Here is a 17,374-nt window from a genome sequence, read left to right as displayed (position 1 = left end):
AATCCTGGTCTCCAAACTGCCTTGACCTGACCAACCGGGCGCTTGATGGAGGGGAAAGGAAATGGTTGGAACGTCGAAACCGGGAGAAACTTCCCCCTGTCAGATGAAATTAAGGGGCTTCGACTCCTCATGCATGGAAGGAAGCATGCAGTTAAGTCTGTTGCTCTCCCCAGGTTGAATGTAGCGCCCAGAATTACACTAGACAATTGTCACTGGGTAAAGAAAATGGGTTACAAAAATTGTGAGATGAAAGAAAGAAAAGAAAGAAAGAAAGAAAGAAAGAAAGAAAGAAAGAAAGAAAGAAAGAAAGAAAGAAAGAAAGAAAGAAAGAAAGAAAGAAAGAAAGAAAGAAAGAAAGAAAGAAATTAGAAGTGCTCTTTACTGTGCTTTACTGAGAGCGGTTTGAAGGAGAGTACTGACTCCATTGTACAGCTCTATGAACAGTCTTCTCTTGAGGTCATCTGCCATGTCAGATTTCCACACTGCAAGTGTCCTCCAGAGGCCAGACCTTCAGATCCTGTTCCGTCAAAGCAATCCAGGCACTGAGATATTTTAAGTCCTCAACTCCCATTAATAATAATAATATCTTATAGCGCTTTTCATAGTACTCAAAGACGCTTTACATGTGTTGTGTGGGGGCCAGGGGAGAGAACATAAAATTGGCAGTGGCAATAGTTTTGTCCTCTGTGTTAAATGCCATTACTTTTGTTTTCTTGGCATTTCTAATAGTTAGGATGGGTTGAATCCAGAGGACAAATTTCCCCATGGGGATCAATAACATACAGCTTAACATAATTGTAGCATCTTCACAAGCAATTTAGAGTTGGAAAAGCAACAAAGGTAAATTGTGAACAATTCATGAAATTAGTTCAAAGTGTTTAAGCCAATGAAATGATCAAACATTTGTTCTCAGGCAAGGATTTCAAAGCCTTGATCTTTTCTCTGAGAAAGAATGGCTCATAGAAATGAAACCAGCATGAACACTAGTCAGACTACTTAATGATTATATAGAAAGTATAATATAATTATATAAAATATAATAAGGGAATGAATGAACTCTTTTGAGTAAACAGTAGTGTAATTGTAGGGTTTTAATGAAATATGAAGAATGGATATCAGTATTATACTAAGTTTTGCCATATTCACATCTCCGGGCTAAAAAAAAAGACAATCGTTGAAGCATTACTTCATTTAAAGTAGAAAGCCATTAAAGATATTGCATGTTAACAGAGCAGTCTGCTGTATGTGTATCTGATGTAAAAATTATAAGTTTCGTTTGGTTTACCCCGGACCTCTAATTTATGTTGTGCGTAATGACTTGGCTTTTGCCTTATGACTCATATAATCTGAGCTGTGTTGTGTGTATATACTGGCTTGTGATCTGAGGTGCTGTGTCCGAGTTCAACTCTTCAACCCATAACCTGAATTTGCTGTGACACTGTGATGAATTTACTTGTGCCCAATATATCATCACTGAGCTGTCCCCGTTTATCCAACTCCCCAAATCCAATCTTTCCAGTCCAGAGACAAAAGAACTCATCAAGTTGCCTCAACTGTGTGTGTGTGTGTGTGTGTGTGTGTGTGTGTGTGTGTGTGTGTGTGTGTGTGTGTGTGTGTGTGTGTGTGTGTGTGTGGTGGGAGGGCATGTGTGCAATTACTCAGAATACCGCAGGGTTTAGGTTACAACTCTGTCTCCTTGAGCAGTAGAGGCAGACCCTGGCGCACAGATGTATAGCTGGTCCAGTTTCAGCTCTGTTTCATCAGGCAGCAGCCAGTGTTCTGGCTAGCTCTGGGCCATCAGAGAGTGATGCTATGTACTGTACACACATCACATGACAGTTAAAGCTTGATAATGAAAAATGATACATATTGGTATTATTACCAAATTGCATTGATTTATCATTGAAAATACCAGACTTAAAAGTTTCAGAGGATTAATGGTGTATTTTTAGTGTCTTCATCCAAAGCGCTTAAAAAACTTACCGGTTACTCTAAATCATAATGGACATGAATCTTGATGATTCACACATTGTGCAATTAGTATCTCACTTTATTCCCCACTTCTTCCCCACTTCTTCCATTAATCAAAGATAAGAAATTAATTATGGGACTTTTATAACTTCTATTTCTATTTCTAAGTAGGGATGTCCCTTTTTTCGTTTCCGATCCCGATACCACAATTTCTGTGTTAGCCGATACCGAATACCGATACCAGAGAATAATACTTATAATAATAATACAAAAGAAAAGATATCTTACCGACCGGGAATAGTGTTTATAGCTAATCTATATCTCGTGTTGTGTTTATAGCAGACTCCTCACTCAAATGTGCACTTGCAGTTTGGGCAACTTGAAAGCAAACTCCACATGCGAGAGAGTGAGAGCAATAGTAATTTCCTGTCCAGAGCAAGGGTTGATGCTGCTTAAATGGATGCGCTATTGTCGTTGATGGTAAAATAATACCATAATATATACTCTATGCTCTGTTGAAGCAGTAGAATTGTATATCCCTCTCACTCTGAGAGAAACAGATTTGGAAATGGTCACAGTGGGAGGTCTTTACTCCTAGCCCTGCGAGACTGAATCTATACAGTGTTCATTGCCAAATCATTGTTCAGCGAATATGTGTCATTTCAAATATGCATATCGAAATAACTCCCTGTGTTTATCCATTAGATCTATTGTGGTCACTCAGGGAATGGTTATGCCATTGACAGCATCATTTACATTTAAATTAGACTACCGGTAATCTAATTTATATGTTGGAATACATTTTACATACATGGTTGTTCTTCTACTTAAAACAATTATTAGATAAAGATCAAATGATAGATGAGGCTACAAAGTGGTTAATATGATTTACACAAAAACAAACATTCTGTGCAGAGAAAAAGAAAGTAAAGGCAGTATTATATTGACTTAAAGTACTTTAATCAGGCACTTTGATAAAAATGTCTCTGAACAAGTCTAGAATGTTTGAAAATATTCTATCTCTTTTGTGTGGCACTATTGTATTCGAGCAACAAATTAAACATGAATATCAGGTAACACTGTTCAAAACATACATTGCAAAACAAACAACATGGTACAGTACCTTCATTGTAGGAAAATAGGTAGTTTCAAGAATTTTTGGCCATGTTCAAAAAATGGCAATGTAGGCTATTTCTAAATAATTTAACTACTGCTGAGATGATATTCCCATAAGAATAAATAAAAGTAGAAGTTAGTGTTTCTTCATCTAACTATTAACACAGTATCAATGTGACTATGAACCTGTCAATGAAACACACTTTAGCTTGAGAAATGAAAGGAAAATGTAACTTCCAGATTTAGGCCATGGAAGGGCTCTTGGCAGTCAACTTTAGACAAGGCTTTCAAAACCTTACGAATAACACATGAATGTTTCTGGACTATATGTTAATGACCATGTAATATGCATTATGACTAAAGTGTAAATAGAATTACTATTAGTCAATGAGAAACCAATCACAAATGTTAAGCTATATTCTTATTACCAACATAACATAACTTACAGTATTTTTGTTAAAAAAAATAGCATCTGACAACATAGTACTCTACTAGACATTTGTAATGTAGAAAGAGAGCACATGGTCCAGATTAACCCATTGAAATCTGTAAATTTAGATTGTTGCGTTGGCTATTACAAAATAGCAGATAGTTCATGCAGATAGCGAGCTTGTACATCTGCTTTTTTAGAACATTGTTGAAAAAAATATTTTTAATAATTTTTAATTGTAGAATCTGGCTCATGTCTTAATGGGTTAATGGTGACGTGTGTAAAACATACTCTCCTGAAAGGCAATTAAAATCTATTCTTTCTTTACGTGTATTAGGATACTGGAAAACAACCCATTGATACTGACCTTAGATTATGTTAACCCAGTTGATGGCCAATTACAATGAACAAATGAGATTAATTAATGAATTCTCAGGAATGTCATAACCTCGTGGGAACTTAAAACGGAGCAGCTTATCTGCATCGTAATTAATGGTGATAAAGCTGCTTTGGGTTCTGCTTATAGAGCTGGCCGAAGAGCAAACCCTGGGCAAAGGTAAGGCTTGTTGTGATAAATTAAAGCAGGGTAACCTGAAAATTAGGACAGATACGTACTGTACTTTGTGACTGTTAATCAGGTTTGAAATTCCTTCAAAGAGAATTAAGTAGCATGTGTTTGGGGCTATGACAGCATAGGAAATATCAGCTGCAGTGAATTGTAATTCAGAGCATTCACTTGATTCATTGAATTTTTTATCGCACAATACTGTATTCCAACTGATATTTTGTTCTAGCAAGGATGCTTCTTCTTTTATAAATATTTACAAGCCTCTGGAACAGAATCCCAATTCATAAAACATTTAAGTTTGAGCTTCATTTTAAACCACAAGAGGTTAAGAATGACAGGAAATGGAACCAAGTTACAGTACAAACAAGTATACAGTACGAGCTACAAATATACAAATATAGAAATATATTCTGAGGTTATCTTAACCTTCAACACAATAATGCCATTCCTTGTCAGAAGCCATATGTCAGTATAAAAATATAGACAGAAAAATGCTTTTTGTACAAAATATTGACATCACAATGAATCCCCATTTGTGCAGATTGACACAAATCAACCGGAGAAAAGGCATTGTCCATTTTGACCTGTTAGTCATGAAATTCAGTTCATTTTCTCTTCATTGGGTACTACAAACTCGGCTACAGTATATGCATACGAACCGCTTAGTATCCCTGTGTATCTGTCCATTCGAATCAAGTGGTGTGGCAGTGAGTGTGAGAATATAGTTACATTACATCCCCTTCTTGTCATACAGTAGAACTAGCCTGAACTCCTGTCTAGTTTTACAGTCAGGAGTTCAATCTTCAGATGAACTCATGGGATTTAAATCCTTATCTCTGCCTCCTCGCTGTGCTCTAGATGGTGCTCAGTTGTGCTGATCATGGAAGCTGAGGGACCCTGGGAGACATTGAAGGGTGTTATTGCTGGAGAGCGGGCTGCTAGTGGTGAGAGAGAGGGGGAGAAACTTGGAGACATGGCGACTGATGAGATGGATCCCTCACTACTGAGGGGAGATCTCCTGAAGGAAGCCAGGTGGGGGAATGTCCTCCCCACAGCAGGCTTTGGGGGTACAGTTTTGGCCCCTGGATGAGCCACAGAGGTAATAAGGGGTGGGGGGTCAATTCTTGGTTCGGCCTTTGCTTTGTGGTGAAATGGCCGGCGGGGATTAGAAGGAGCTGTTTCATCCTTTAACCGTGCTATTTCTGTGAATACATTAGCTAAAGGCTGGAACTGGGGGCACCAGTTCAACAGGTAGTCCCAGTTATAGCTGCCCCTCAACTCCTCATCACTGGCCACTATGGCTGTAAGGGAGCCATCCACAGCGGGCTTTCCATCCTGTGGGAAAGCATAGTCTTTAGGGTGTGAGATGTTGAGCCCTCGTCCCACACCTAAATATCCACCTCCTTCATCCCTATAAACTGGTACCTGGCCAGCCAGTAGAGTGCCATTCAAACTTCCCAGTTTCTTTCCTTTAAACCAATGGTTGGCATCTATAGAGGGATCACAAGACACATCTGACAGCTGGTCTGCATCCTGCTGGATACCAGAGTCTGGACCTCGGGCAGAGATGCGCTCTTGCATGGAGGAGGAGATGCTGGACACACGAGGGTACTCATTGATCATCCTGATCTCATCATCCTCCGCAGCCTCTGCATCCGCCGAACCACGGCCGCTTGAGTGGGACGGGTCCAGTGACCCACCACGAGTGTATGGCCCGCCGCTGTTCCCGCCCTGATCAGGAGTATATCCAGGAAGGGCCTGGTGGTAGATCATTTCATTCACTGACAATTTAGTCTCCTCTAGCTTGTGCAACACTGTGCCTGACACTGTGCCTGACACTGGTGTCCGGCTGCACATTTTTTGTGGCGTCTTCTGACGTCTGAATTTGACAAAGAACAGTGCCACAGCAACAATCGTAAGAATGACTATTGTCCCAAGGGAGACCGCAATCACACTGACAAGCAACATGTTCATGTCCGTGGAGAGACCGAACAAAGAATGGGTCACATCGATGGTAACCCGGGTGGTAGCTGTACGGGATGTCTCCAGAGGGCCGTGGGCGGTCACATCCAGAGTCATCAGGCGGACCTCTCTCTTAGAGCGGCTCACGTGTCGGCCGTAGCTATCCATCTTCAGGGAAATGACACCAGTAGATTTGTTGACTTCAAAGTAAGGAGAGCTCTCCGCTAGAGAGTAGAGGACAATGCCATCCACACCTCCGTCCTCATCTCTAGCTTGCACTTCACCAATGCTCTGCCCTTTCTTTGACCCCTCAGGCACTTGGAAGGAGAACTCTGAGGAGGGAAAAACAGGATCATACTCATCCTCCCCTGTCACATACACTTGAAGTGTGACTGTGGCAGAGTAGTTGCCGGCATCCATAGCAAGAGCCGCAAAATGGAAGGAGTTCACCTTTTCAAAGTCGAAAGTGGAGCGTGTACGCACTTCTCCCGAAGTTTGGTTGATGAGGAAAGACTCTTTTCCCTCCCTAGAGTTGTCTAACATGTAATATTTCAACTGACCATATACTCCTCTGTCATGGTCAATTGCATGCAACATGGTGACTAAGGCATTCTGGGGCTGGTTTTCCTTGATGCTAGCAGTAAGTACCTGGAGGGGGAAGTAGGGCTTATTATCATTGATATCCTTCACCTCCACACTGACTGGGGCCAAGGTGTAGTGACCTTGACCATCAGTGGCCTGGACCACAATCACATGGGAAGACTGCCGCTCATTGTGCAGGGGTCTCTGGAGCATCAGGGCACCTGTCCACTGGTCCACATGGAACAGGCCTGTCTCATCGCCTGAAGTTATGAAGTATTGCACCTCTGCATTGGGAGCAGAATCCGGGTCAGTGGCAGACAGATGTAAGATCTCAGTCCCGGCCACTGCCGCCTCACTCAGCACCACACTGTACTCTGTTCGGCTGAAGGCTGGTGGGTTGTCGTTGGCGTCTATAACGCTAATGATGATAGGCACACTGGAGCTACGTTGAGGGATGCCACGATCTGACACAACCACCGTCAGATTATAACGGGGAACCGCTTCAAAGTCCAGTCCCTCTGCAAGGATCAGGATGCCCACCGTCTGAAAGCCCCGGCCCTCCAGGAACCGCACACTGCTCTCGATCTGGAAGGTGTTGCCAGCGTTGCCATTAGCAATGGCAAAGTCAAAACCACAGTTGTCCCGTGACAGGTCCCCATCCAAAGCCTCCAAGGTCAGGATAGTGGACCCAGGGTGTCCGTCCTCTGAGACAGTAGCTCTGTACTCTGATTGGTGGAAGATAGGGGCGTTGTCGTTGATGTCATTCACTTGCACCTGCACAGTGGCGATGGACGAAAGAGATGGGGTGCCCTGGTCCCGAGCCTCGATCACTACCAATATGGATGGGCTCTGATAATGGAACTCTGTCTTCTGGGTGATGAACAAGGTGCCTGTTGGGAAACAGTTAGGAAAACAGTTATTATTTTAATCAACTGTAAAGTTGTTTTTTTACTCAATAATCTCCAATACATTATAGGCTGTTCTAGACCAAAAAACAAACACATCTAGGGTTATGGCTAAAGAAAGCATATGGAACAAAATAAGTACAAACTATAACTCTAAGTTACACCTTTGAGAAGACCCGTAAAGGATATTGATGGTCCAAAACAATGGCACAAGTAATCTTACTTAATTTGACAATTAACAAAAACAGTAATCTATTCATCAAATTGCTTAATTCATGTTGTTCCAGTTTGCAATTCCCATGGCAAAACAAAATAATAAGTGTAACCTGAAGCATGTGATTGATATTAAGACTTAGCTAGTGGTTTGGCAACAAAAACCATAAGTGTGTGTGTGTGTGTGTGTGTGTGTGTGTGTGTGTGTGTGTGTGTGTGTGTGTGTGTGTGTGTGTGTGTGTGTGTGTGTGTGTGTGTGTGTGCCTGCGTCAGTGTGGGAGAGAGGTGGAAGTTCAACTTTGATGCAACAGCAACATCTATATGATCACAGAGAGAGAACATAAGTTTGGAGCTAAAAAGAGTAGCCTTTAATGCAATTATTTTGTAGCTGCCAAATATCATTACTATAGCAAAACACTTCTGGGATCATTTTAATGTCTTCTCAGACTTGTGTGGGCATCCCATCCCATCCCATTTTACGTTGCTTGATTCAATATTTGACATTAATTTGATCAGACTTGCCCCCCTCCTATATTATATAAGCCCAATCAACTTCAAACTCAATATTAGACTCATTGAAAACAGACGTCCCTGGTTTTTTTTGACTGATTTGTCCATAGTTATTTCATGCATGGACTGCATGGATTTCATGCATGGGCTTATACAGTAGGACTCCTTGACTCAACATTACATTGCAGAAAACATAAGGAATCAGAAAATGAAGGTCCCCCCATTCATGAGAAACACCATATCAGTCAAATATATAATCAAGCAACTTAAAAACTTCATTGGATGCCCACACAAGTCTGAGGTGTGGATGTGAAAATGACCCCAGAAGAGTTTTTTTAAGTGAAAATCCCCTCTTTAAAAATAATAAAACGTTTCAGGATGCTAACTTTCTAGGAAGAAAACTTTCTAGGAAAAAGGCTGTAGTTTTCCCATTGATGATGACATTGGTGCTCCTTTACATCCTGTTTTCACTGATGCTGTGTAATGCATGTGTCCTTTTTCAGAAGGGGTGCATGGGGAAAAGACTGGGAAGACTTGAAAACAAACCGTTGTTTGGGTCGATGTAGAACATGTCCCTGCTGGATGACGTCACTGTGTATGTGATCTTCCCATTCTCCCCGCTGTCCCGGTCAGTGGCTGTCACTGTGACCACTGCACTGCCTGCTGGGAGGTGCTCTGACACGGCTACCTGAAATGTTGATCAACATAATACGTGATGTTACACAGTGGTGTCATTGTGATGGTGGACAAAGTACTTAACCCCAGTACTTCATGAATCAAAGTATAGACACCGTCTGGTCAAATATGACTCAACTACACGTGAAATTTGCATAGTCACTTTTTAACTTGTACTGGAGTATTGTACAAATTATTTAGTACATTTTCTTTTTGAGTGGTGCAACCACTCCAAGGAACAGCAATGTCCCTATGTCCTAACCTATGTCCATAATGTTTAGAGTACCAATAGGGGGTGCTGTTGCACCACTCGCTTCAGACTGGTCTGATTTTTTATATCAATGCATTGCTGTATAAAAAAGTTTGACAAGAAATTCTACGATTTTCCTGAAATAAAAATAAATAAATATCAATATTGTTGTGAGCTTGTAGATCTGTTTGCAGTTCTGCCTCAAGGCTCAATGACAATTTTCTAAAATAAGTATACAGTAGTATGCAGTAACACTCCCTATACATATATAAAGGCCTATCAATGTAGCCTCACGTAGCCAGCCTTAATCTGCTTTTGCAATGCAAATTGCCCCAGGCAGATTACAGTGATATTAGTATGGCTACGCGAGGCTACTATCAATGGCCATAATCCTTAAGGCCCTTTTAGACTGTAAACAAGTCTCTATGTGTGCTTTCTTGTATTACCATTGCCTTACAACCAGAGTATTGTGTTTGCGTGCCCACTCGACTGCCCATTCTGCGTAGCCTCAAAGATAATTGGCCTAGGGGCCCAAGTGAGTCTAAATCCGTCCGTATGTACCTGATACAGGTCCTGGGTGAAGGTGGGGGCGTTGTCGTTCACATCCTCTACCAGCACGGTGAGGTTGGCCTGGCTCTGGTGTTTGGAGTCCGAGGAGTGTATGATCAGATTGTACCAGGTCCTCTCCTCATAGTCCAGCGTGCCGGTCAGAGAAACCCATCCCCCGTAGCGATGGATCCCAAACATGGCCTGGCAGTCTGCCTCTAGGTACAGCATGTAGGACAGGGCTGGTCCGGAGTCCACGTCGTTACCTGTGACTTGTGTGATCATTGTGCCAATCACAGTGTCTGTGTGTGCGTGTGTATGTGTGGTTGGAAGGGGGGTGAAGACACAAGAAAAAGTTTATTCTGCAGAAAGTGGATGTCAAAGACTCAAGTTCCAATCACTCAGTACACAGCTTTTTTTTTTAAAGAAAGAAAATCCTCCATATTTATAAAACAAAACAAAAAGAAATATATGATTTTCCGGAAAACCCTTGACTTCAAATAGACAGGAAATCAACTCAGAGGAACTCGGCAGTGGAGGGTTTCATCAAGGGGTCAGACCTTTATCACCGAGTCCCGCTGAGTGTGCCGAGTATGATACGGGTCTTGATAAGATCACTGGACTGACTTTCACTGTGAAGTTGACTTACCCTCAGGCACCCGGATCTCCTGAGGCAGAGGAATTGTGGGACTGTTGTCATTAAGGTCAATGATGATCACAGTCAACGTGGCAGAGCCAGCGAGCCGCGGGGTTCCCCGGTCGGTTGCCGTAACAACAAGCCTGGTGCCACAAAATAAATGTCAGTGTCTGGACTTTGCTTTTTATCTTTTATGAACCATGTTTCATAACGTTTCATCTTCCCCTTACAACCCATGTCTCATTTTCAGACCACAGCATTAAAAGAGATTTATTCCTCAGTGCAACAAGAAAAGGTATTTTTGGGGTAAGTGAAATGGTACTGTGGAAATTACTGCAAGTTAAACTTTGCATATGAGCCAGGCGGAGCTGATTTGAGAAGAACCACATGGCAAGCTGCTACATTCAATCTTTAAGTATGCCATACACTCCTTAACCACTTGAACGTAGCATCCCTACGGGGCGGAACATTCCCCTCAAAAGCTTATAGCTTGTAAAATCTTGTATTTTCGGCATCAATTTGGTGTAGACAGAAAAAAAGAACAAACCGAGTAGCTAGCCCCAGTCAAGTTGAGTCAACTATGTGTATTTGTTTACTAAGTATAAAGGGTTTGATTGGTTAAGTATTCCACATAAATAATGGTGTTGTACATCTGAGGGAAGCCTCACTTTGTTTGTGTCCAGATCTCCCTGTCCATGATGGCTGCAGTGGTGATGCTGCCGGTCAGTGGGTCAATCTTAAACAAGCCGCTCATGGATGATGACCTGATGGAGTAGGTCACCTGGCCATTCTGACCTTGGTCTAGGTCATCTGCCAAAACCTAAGGAAATGACCAGATTGAAAATGAATGATGGATTTAACATCAGTGTAAAGTGAACTAGTGAGTAATATTGGATTTGGAAGTCTGTGTTTAAAAAAATATAAATAATAAAAAAGGCCTCAGTGGCTCTGGCTTCATGGCACAACGGAATCTATGTATTCAACAGGGATGTTGAAAACCATAAGGAAAAGAACACAATCACTTCTCAGTGGGACTGAAACTGTCCAGATCCCTTAAAGTCTTTAGCTGAGTGTTTTCTATTCTAGAACTTCACACTTAAATGAATGCCAACCATAATAAATGCATGGGGGGACAAGCTACTGCACCTGAATAATGGGGAAATCGTAGCCCTGTGCCTCTCTAATGTAAGCGACATAGTTCTGGAGCTGGAAGCGTGGCAAGTTGTCATTGACGTCCTGCAGGATTAGGTTGACAGCCATGTAAGAGCTGGAGGACGCCGTTTCAGCTTTCACCACAAGGCGGAGTCTTGGGATCTCCTCAAAGTCCAGTGCCTCAGAGTTCTGGACCCAAATTTCACCTATGGTTAAAAACAACAACAGTGGCTCAGATAAGTATACTTTGGAGACTGCTTTTCTTGTGCACATCACATTCTAAAACTGTCACTGCACTTACCAGTAGTGGAGCTGATTCCAAAAGACTGCATTCTGTTTCCACTAAATATACTGTAGTTGATACCAGATCGAGAGCCATCGGGGTACTGCGCCTGCGTCTGAGTAACCACTGTGCCTGGAAGATAAATTACACAAACTGAATTTTGTTGCTGTTGGGGCAGAAAGCTTGCATGTCTAAATGTGTTACTTTTCAGGAAATGGACAAAAGAACCTGTGTTCCAATGGATCCAGTGTCGTTTTTATTTTGTCACAAGCTCTTACAGTACTTTTATTGGTTAAATATTTATAAAACACACAGAAAGACTTAACCACTTAAAACCTGATGTCCCTGTTATTATGGGTGAAATGTTAAATGAAAACTAGCAGATCTTCAAGCTCACTGGGTGCTGCTCACAAGGCATTGTGAGGTTGTAGATTCAATCGAAATCGAATAAAAGATGAGATACCTGTACAGTACAATATATCACTCTGTAATTTATGATACATTCTTTACATATACATTCTTTCTCATTTGTATCTAGAGGGTATGGGCATGCATAAAGGGAGTGTCAAATCGAGTGGCGAAGTGAGTTTAATGTCGTTTAACGTTGTTTAATGCAATCAGATATTACTTTTCTGTTGAAGTATGGGGGCTCTGGGCTGTCAAGGCCAGAAAGTATTTTTTTGCCACTCAGTAGGTGTTCCCACATACTGTAACTTCCGGGTATAACGATGATGCCACGTGCATACCCTCTATACCAGGCAGGACAGCATTCAAGGTGAAGGTCTATGTGTGTTTTACAAACCTTTGGCAGAATTCTCCTGCAGGCTGATGTCCCGTGCATTGCGACTGAAGCGGATGCCCCTGTAGCTCTGCTCTCTGATATAAATGACCACAACCCCCAGGGAAGACTGAGACGGGCTTCCCTGGTCCATAGCCTCCACTATCAGTGTCCTCTGGCTCTGCGTGAGAGACTGCAGCTTCTCCGTGGCCTGGATGTCTCCGGTCAGCGAGTTGATGGTGAAGCCTCGCACGGGGCTGGCAAAGCGGTAGAACACGGAGCCATTGGCCCCGAAGTCCTTGTCCTCTGCCCTCATAGTGGCCAACACTCTGCGGTTGGACACGCTGCTGGCGGAGATGTTGAGGATGAGCGGGTCCTGGATGAAGAAGGGAGCGTTGTCGTTCACATCCTGAACGTAGACGGTCACCTGAACGGTGGAGTTGCGTGGATTGGACGGCGAGGAGTCCGTGGCACAGACCTCAAAGCTGTATGTGGAGGTTTTCTCTCTGTCCAGGGGTGCTGCGGTGATGATGCGGCCCGTGCTTTGGTCTATGATGAACATGCTTTGAGCACCGCGCGTCAGGAAGTAGAGCACCTGGCTGTTGGCGCCCTGGTCTACATCTATGGCTTTTACCTCCAGAACAAGGGAGCCAATGGGGAGGTCCTCGGACACATCTGCCGTGTAGGTGCTGCTCTGGAACTGGGGACTGTTATCGTTGATGTCCAGGACTGTCACCTCCACCGTGGCTGTGCTGCTGAGCGGCGGGCTACCCTGGTCCTGGGCTGTCACTGTGAGGGTGTAGCTAGCCCGCTTTTCTCTGTCCAGGGACCTTGAGGTGGACAGAACACCCGAGCGTCTGTCCAAGATGAAATCTCCCAATGGATCCCCACCTGCAAGGGGCGCAAAAACATGAATAATACACAAGATAGTTGTCAGGTAATTCCCATGCTATCTCACCATCGCATCATGCCATGAATAAAAATGTCAATGTCTGACCAGTAATATGCAGACCACTAGCTGCACGGATTAATATAATATACCGGTAGTCAAATGAATAGAAAATGTCACCTGTAATCTTGTAGTTCATCTCCACACTGTCCCCTGTGTCCTGGTCAGTGGCTTGGAGGGTGAAGAGAGCCAGCAACGGCTCCAGGTTTTCAGGCACTTCCAAACTATACAAGAGCCTTCCAAACACAGGGGCATTGTCATTCTCATCAAGTACTCTGATCTTTACAGTGGCTTTGGCATGGTTCGGTGGCAGGCCTCCATCTTTAGCGAATACTATCAGGACAAAAACATTTTGAATAATAATAGGAAGAAGCATAAATAGAAATGTATACATACATACTGCATATCTATTTTCTGCCATTGCTTTATTATATTTAATGAATGATAACAGTGTTCTAGTGATAGTGAGGGTCAGTACCTGTCAATGTGTGGTACTCCTGTACTTCCCTGTCCAGGGCTTTAGTGGTTGTTATGACACCTGTGACTGGGTTGATGGTAAAGCCTTCCTCTGAGATATCTTCGTATGTCACCTGACCATTGGTCCCTAGGAAGGAAAAAAAAACGGACAAAGTTGTTATTTAAGAGATTTACCAAATTAACAATTTGAACTGTTAATCGTCCAGGGAAAGTGGAATGAGGTAATATTTTACAGCATTACCCTGCTTCACATTTACACATACGATATTCATAGCGGAGTGTTGTTTATGTTAAGCCCAGTCTTTCACTTTTGGCCACTGACCTGCTCCACACAAGCAATGATCAGGTGCCTTGCTCAATGGAAACTCAAGAGTAGTTGTTAAATGAGGAAGGAGCATTTCCTTTCCCAGCTAGTCCTGCCCAACCACTGCAGAGATTCAAGCCAGTGTCACCAGCAGGCTTCTCTAACCCCTAGGCTATCATCATAGTTTACTCTAAACCATGTGTATGTAGGTTGGATCAAATTTCCAAACCTTGTTACGCTGGACCAAGTTTCCTCACAGGCTAGGGGGAAAAATGCCTGAGAGCTGTAAATACTTGTGAAAATACACTATTTACTTTTCTCATGTAAACACAGTGGTATTCTACTTTTTATTTGTTTGTAGCTTCTTTTGCTGTCTAAGCAGTTGGTGGTGATGGCCCTCCCTCAGGTGTCTGGATGCCAGATTGCGTGCTAACAGAGAGAGCAAATCTGGCACCATCACCTGTTTACTTCACTAATTGCTCTTGGAGAGAGAGTTTATAATCCTTCTGTTTTATGTGCTTCTGACTAAGGCCAAGAGAATGTGCCCTTCATCCACCCCCCACCCTCCGGTGTAGTCTTCAATTAAAAACAACTGCTAATGTCCGTGATGTGAACATGCGTGCGGCACATGTTTGCTGACATGACACCTTAAAGTGAACTGTGAGCATTGCTGGCTTATGCTCACTGGCATCCTGATTTTGAGAGGGACACAGTTTGACATCTGACAAAGAGAATATACTGTATGGCTTTAGTTAAGCTACGATGGCACCCTAGATATCCTTCCAGCAATGAAAGACTGATTTTAAACATACGGTATTCACGTCATGGCTCTGTGTCGAAATGTCACTCGGTTTTGTTTTCCCCGCAATAAAATATTGCTCCAGTACTATTTCGTCAGATGTTGCCCATTCCTGTTTCGGAGAGACACTGGACCTGCAATGTTTGTCAGCTCAAGCAGCGATACCCCCTCCTTTGTTTAACTGTTTGACAACATGTGTGCGATTACCATAATATAATTAACAAAAATAGCCTATTATAAAGGTATTATGTATGACAAAGCATCAGTTACAGAACATACATATGTGAGATGTCAGTTTGGCAGAACTGCTGTCAGAGCACATGGTGCAGTGACTCACCTTGGTCCAGATCGGAGGCAGACACCTTTAGCACAGTGGATCCTGGCGGCTGATTCTCAGCTATCTGGGCTTCATAATGACTCTCTTCAAACCAGGGCACCTCATCGTTAACATCAATCACATGGACACATAGCAGCTGACTGGTTGACAGCTGAGGTATCCCATGATCCTCAGCAATTATGGTGAGGTTAAAGATGTCCTGCTCTTCGCGGTCCAGAGGTTTGAAAATAGACAGAGAGCCTGGAGAAAGATGAATTAAAGATGAAATATGAAGAGATATCCTCTGGCTTTGCATGCGTTATGATGTCTCATGGGAGCATGTGAGTGGCTGACAAATGTGACCGTGTGATATCAAAGGCCAGAGCGAGCATTCCGTGGCTGCATGTTGTTACTGTATGTGACCGTAGTACACTTTAAAACAAGCATAAATAGCAAGTGTGAGAAGATGTCGTGTGAGGACCAAATCAGAGCTAAGCTCCTCTACACTAGCAATGCCTACCTGAGTGCTATACCACCACTGCTGTAAGTAACAGCCCAACTATCTGGCCACAGTTTACGAGTTTTTCCATTCTGAGAATGCCGCAGCCGACGAAAAAGAGGCAGTAAACACACACTGTAGACACGCAACAACCAGGCCTGCCGTGCTCTGTAGAAATTAGGGGCACCCTTGCCTTTTCATTATCCTGCCCTAAGAGGGTAGAGCTCGCATTGATTCAATTTCAATTTCATGCTTTAAAATGAGCCGCAACCGTTAAAGAGGGGCCAGGACACTGGGGCTGTTTTGGTTTTGTTTTAACTTTTTCTATGTTTTCTCTTTGTATCTTGCTAGCTCTGAGATAACTTGCCCCTAAGCCTTTAATCTGGTAGGAGTTACTGGCTGGAATAGTTGCAGCGAGTTTGACTCCTCTGTGATCCTGCCATAAGCCTGGTCACTGATAACATATGGGCAGAAGAAAGACAGTGGGAAACAGGGGGAAAGGATCTTATTTTGGATGTTTCCTTTCCATTTCCAAGTGTATGTGGGTTTTGGTGCGCCAACCCTCCAGTCTGAGGGTTAACTGAGGTAATGTCATGAGCGCAATTCAGACAATGAGTACCTGCTCTGTTTCTTTTCTCATATGGGGAATTCATTCATCAACATTTGATGTTTTAATCAGAGAATAGTACTGGCTCGTATCGTCTAACAAATATTTTTTTCCCTTTGTCCTTTCAGTGGACTGAATGACCTGACTTCTGACATTGAGTAATGCGAATGTGGCAGGCAGATAGCGAGGGAATAACACCATACACTTAAAAGATGACCGAAACTCATCCAACAGCTTTGGGGTTCCTCTAATAATAGAGCTGTGGTTTTCTCTATTGTGGTCGAGAGTAATAGCAAACTAATGAAAATAGAATGTGTACGAGATGGGGCCGGTCCTTCCCATCACCGACCCCGGAACGGGAGCGAACCAGGTGCTCAGTGGATTAACTCTGTCATCGGCCTAACAAATGACCAGTGTGGCCAAAAACACTTCAAGATGGGCACACACTGTGGGCTGAGCAGTAGTGACATGCATGACAGACCCTGACTGTTTCCATCCCCCTTGCCGGTCCGGGGGGGATCCCAGCGGGGGAGGGTGGAGCCACACCCGACGCGTGTCTCAAACACCACAACAAAGCCCACGGGACTGGAGAGCCCAAGGTCAATATTGAGTAAGTGACAGAGTCTCACGCAAGTACACAAACTCACATGTGCACACGCACGTAAATGCACACGAGTGTGTGTCTGTGTGTCTGTGTCACACACACACACACACACACACACACACACACACACACACACACACACACACACACACACACACACACACACACACACACGCGTAACTGATCCCTTCTCTAATGGTTCCCAGAAGCCTGAGCAGGAGGTTCTTTGGTCTTTCATGGG

The 17,374-nt window shown here is 43.2% G+C and overlaps 1 protein-coding gene and 1 long non-coding RNA gene across 2 annotated transcripts in view; both read right to left on the bottom strand.

Annotated features, from left to right (window-relative positions):
- LOC308321575 overlaps positions 1-17,374 on the bottom strand; it is a 287,191-nt gene that overhangs the window by 144,406 nt on the left and 125,411 nt on the right. The window lies entirely within an intron of this gene.
- The window catches only part of dchs1a (dachsous cadherin-related 1a), an 89,161-nt gene continuing 74,705 nt past the window's right edge, over positions 2,919-17,374 (bottom strand). The window contains exons 11-21 of the mRNA XM_080772488.1: positions 15,445-15,684; positions 14,006-14,131; positions 13,648-13,860; positions 12,603-13,469; positions 11,819-11,932; positions 11,512-11,723; positions 11,034-11,185; positions 10,378-10,508; positions 9,744-10,030; positions 8,804-8,945; positions 2,919-7,519 (exon numbers count right to left, since the gene is read on the bottom strand). Coding sequence (XP_080628614.1) covers positions 4,908-7,519; positions 8,804-8,945; positions 9,744-10,030; positions 10,378-10,508; positions 11,034-11,185; positions 11,512-11,723; positions 11,819-11,932; positions 12,603-13,469; positions 13,648-13,860; positions 14,006-14,131; positions 15,445-15,684 — 5,096 coding nt within the window. The 3' untranslated portion in view covers positions 2,919-4,907. The remainder of the gene's footprint in view (positions 7,520-8,803; positions 8,946-9,743; positions 10,031-10,377; positions 10,509-11,033; positions 11,186-11,511; positions 11,724-11,818; positions 11,933-12,602; positions 13,470-13,647; positions 13,861-14,005; positions 14,132-15,444; positions 15,685-17,374) is intronic.

The sequence above is a fragment of the Protomyctophum bolini genome (assembly GCF_963924005.1).
Source record: "Protomyctophum bolini genome assembly, chromosome: 9".
NCBI lineage: Eukaryota > Metazoa > Chordata > Actinopteri > Myctophiformes > Myctophidae > Protomyctophum > Protomyctophum bolini.
Note: the sequence above shows the minus strand (reverse complement) of the source record. Positions and strands in the feature narration are given on the sequence as shown.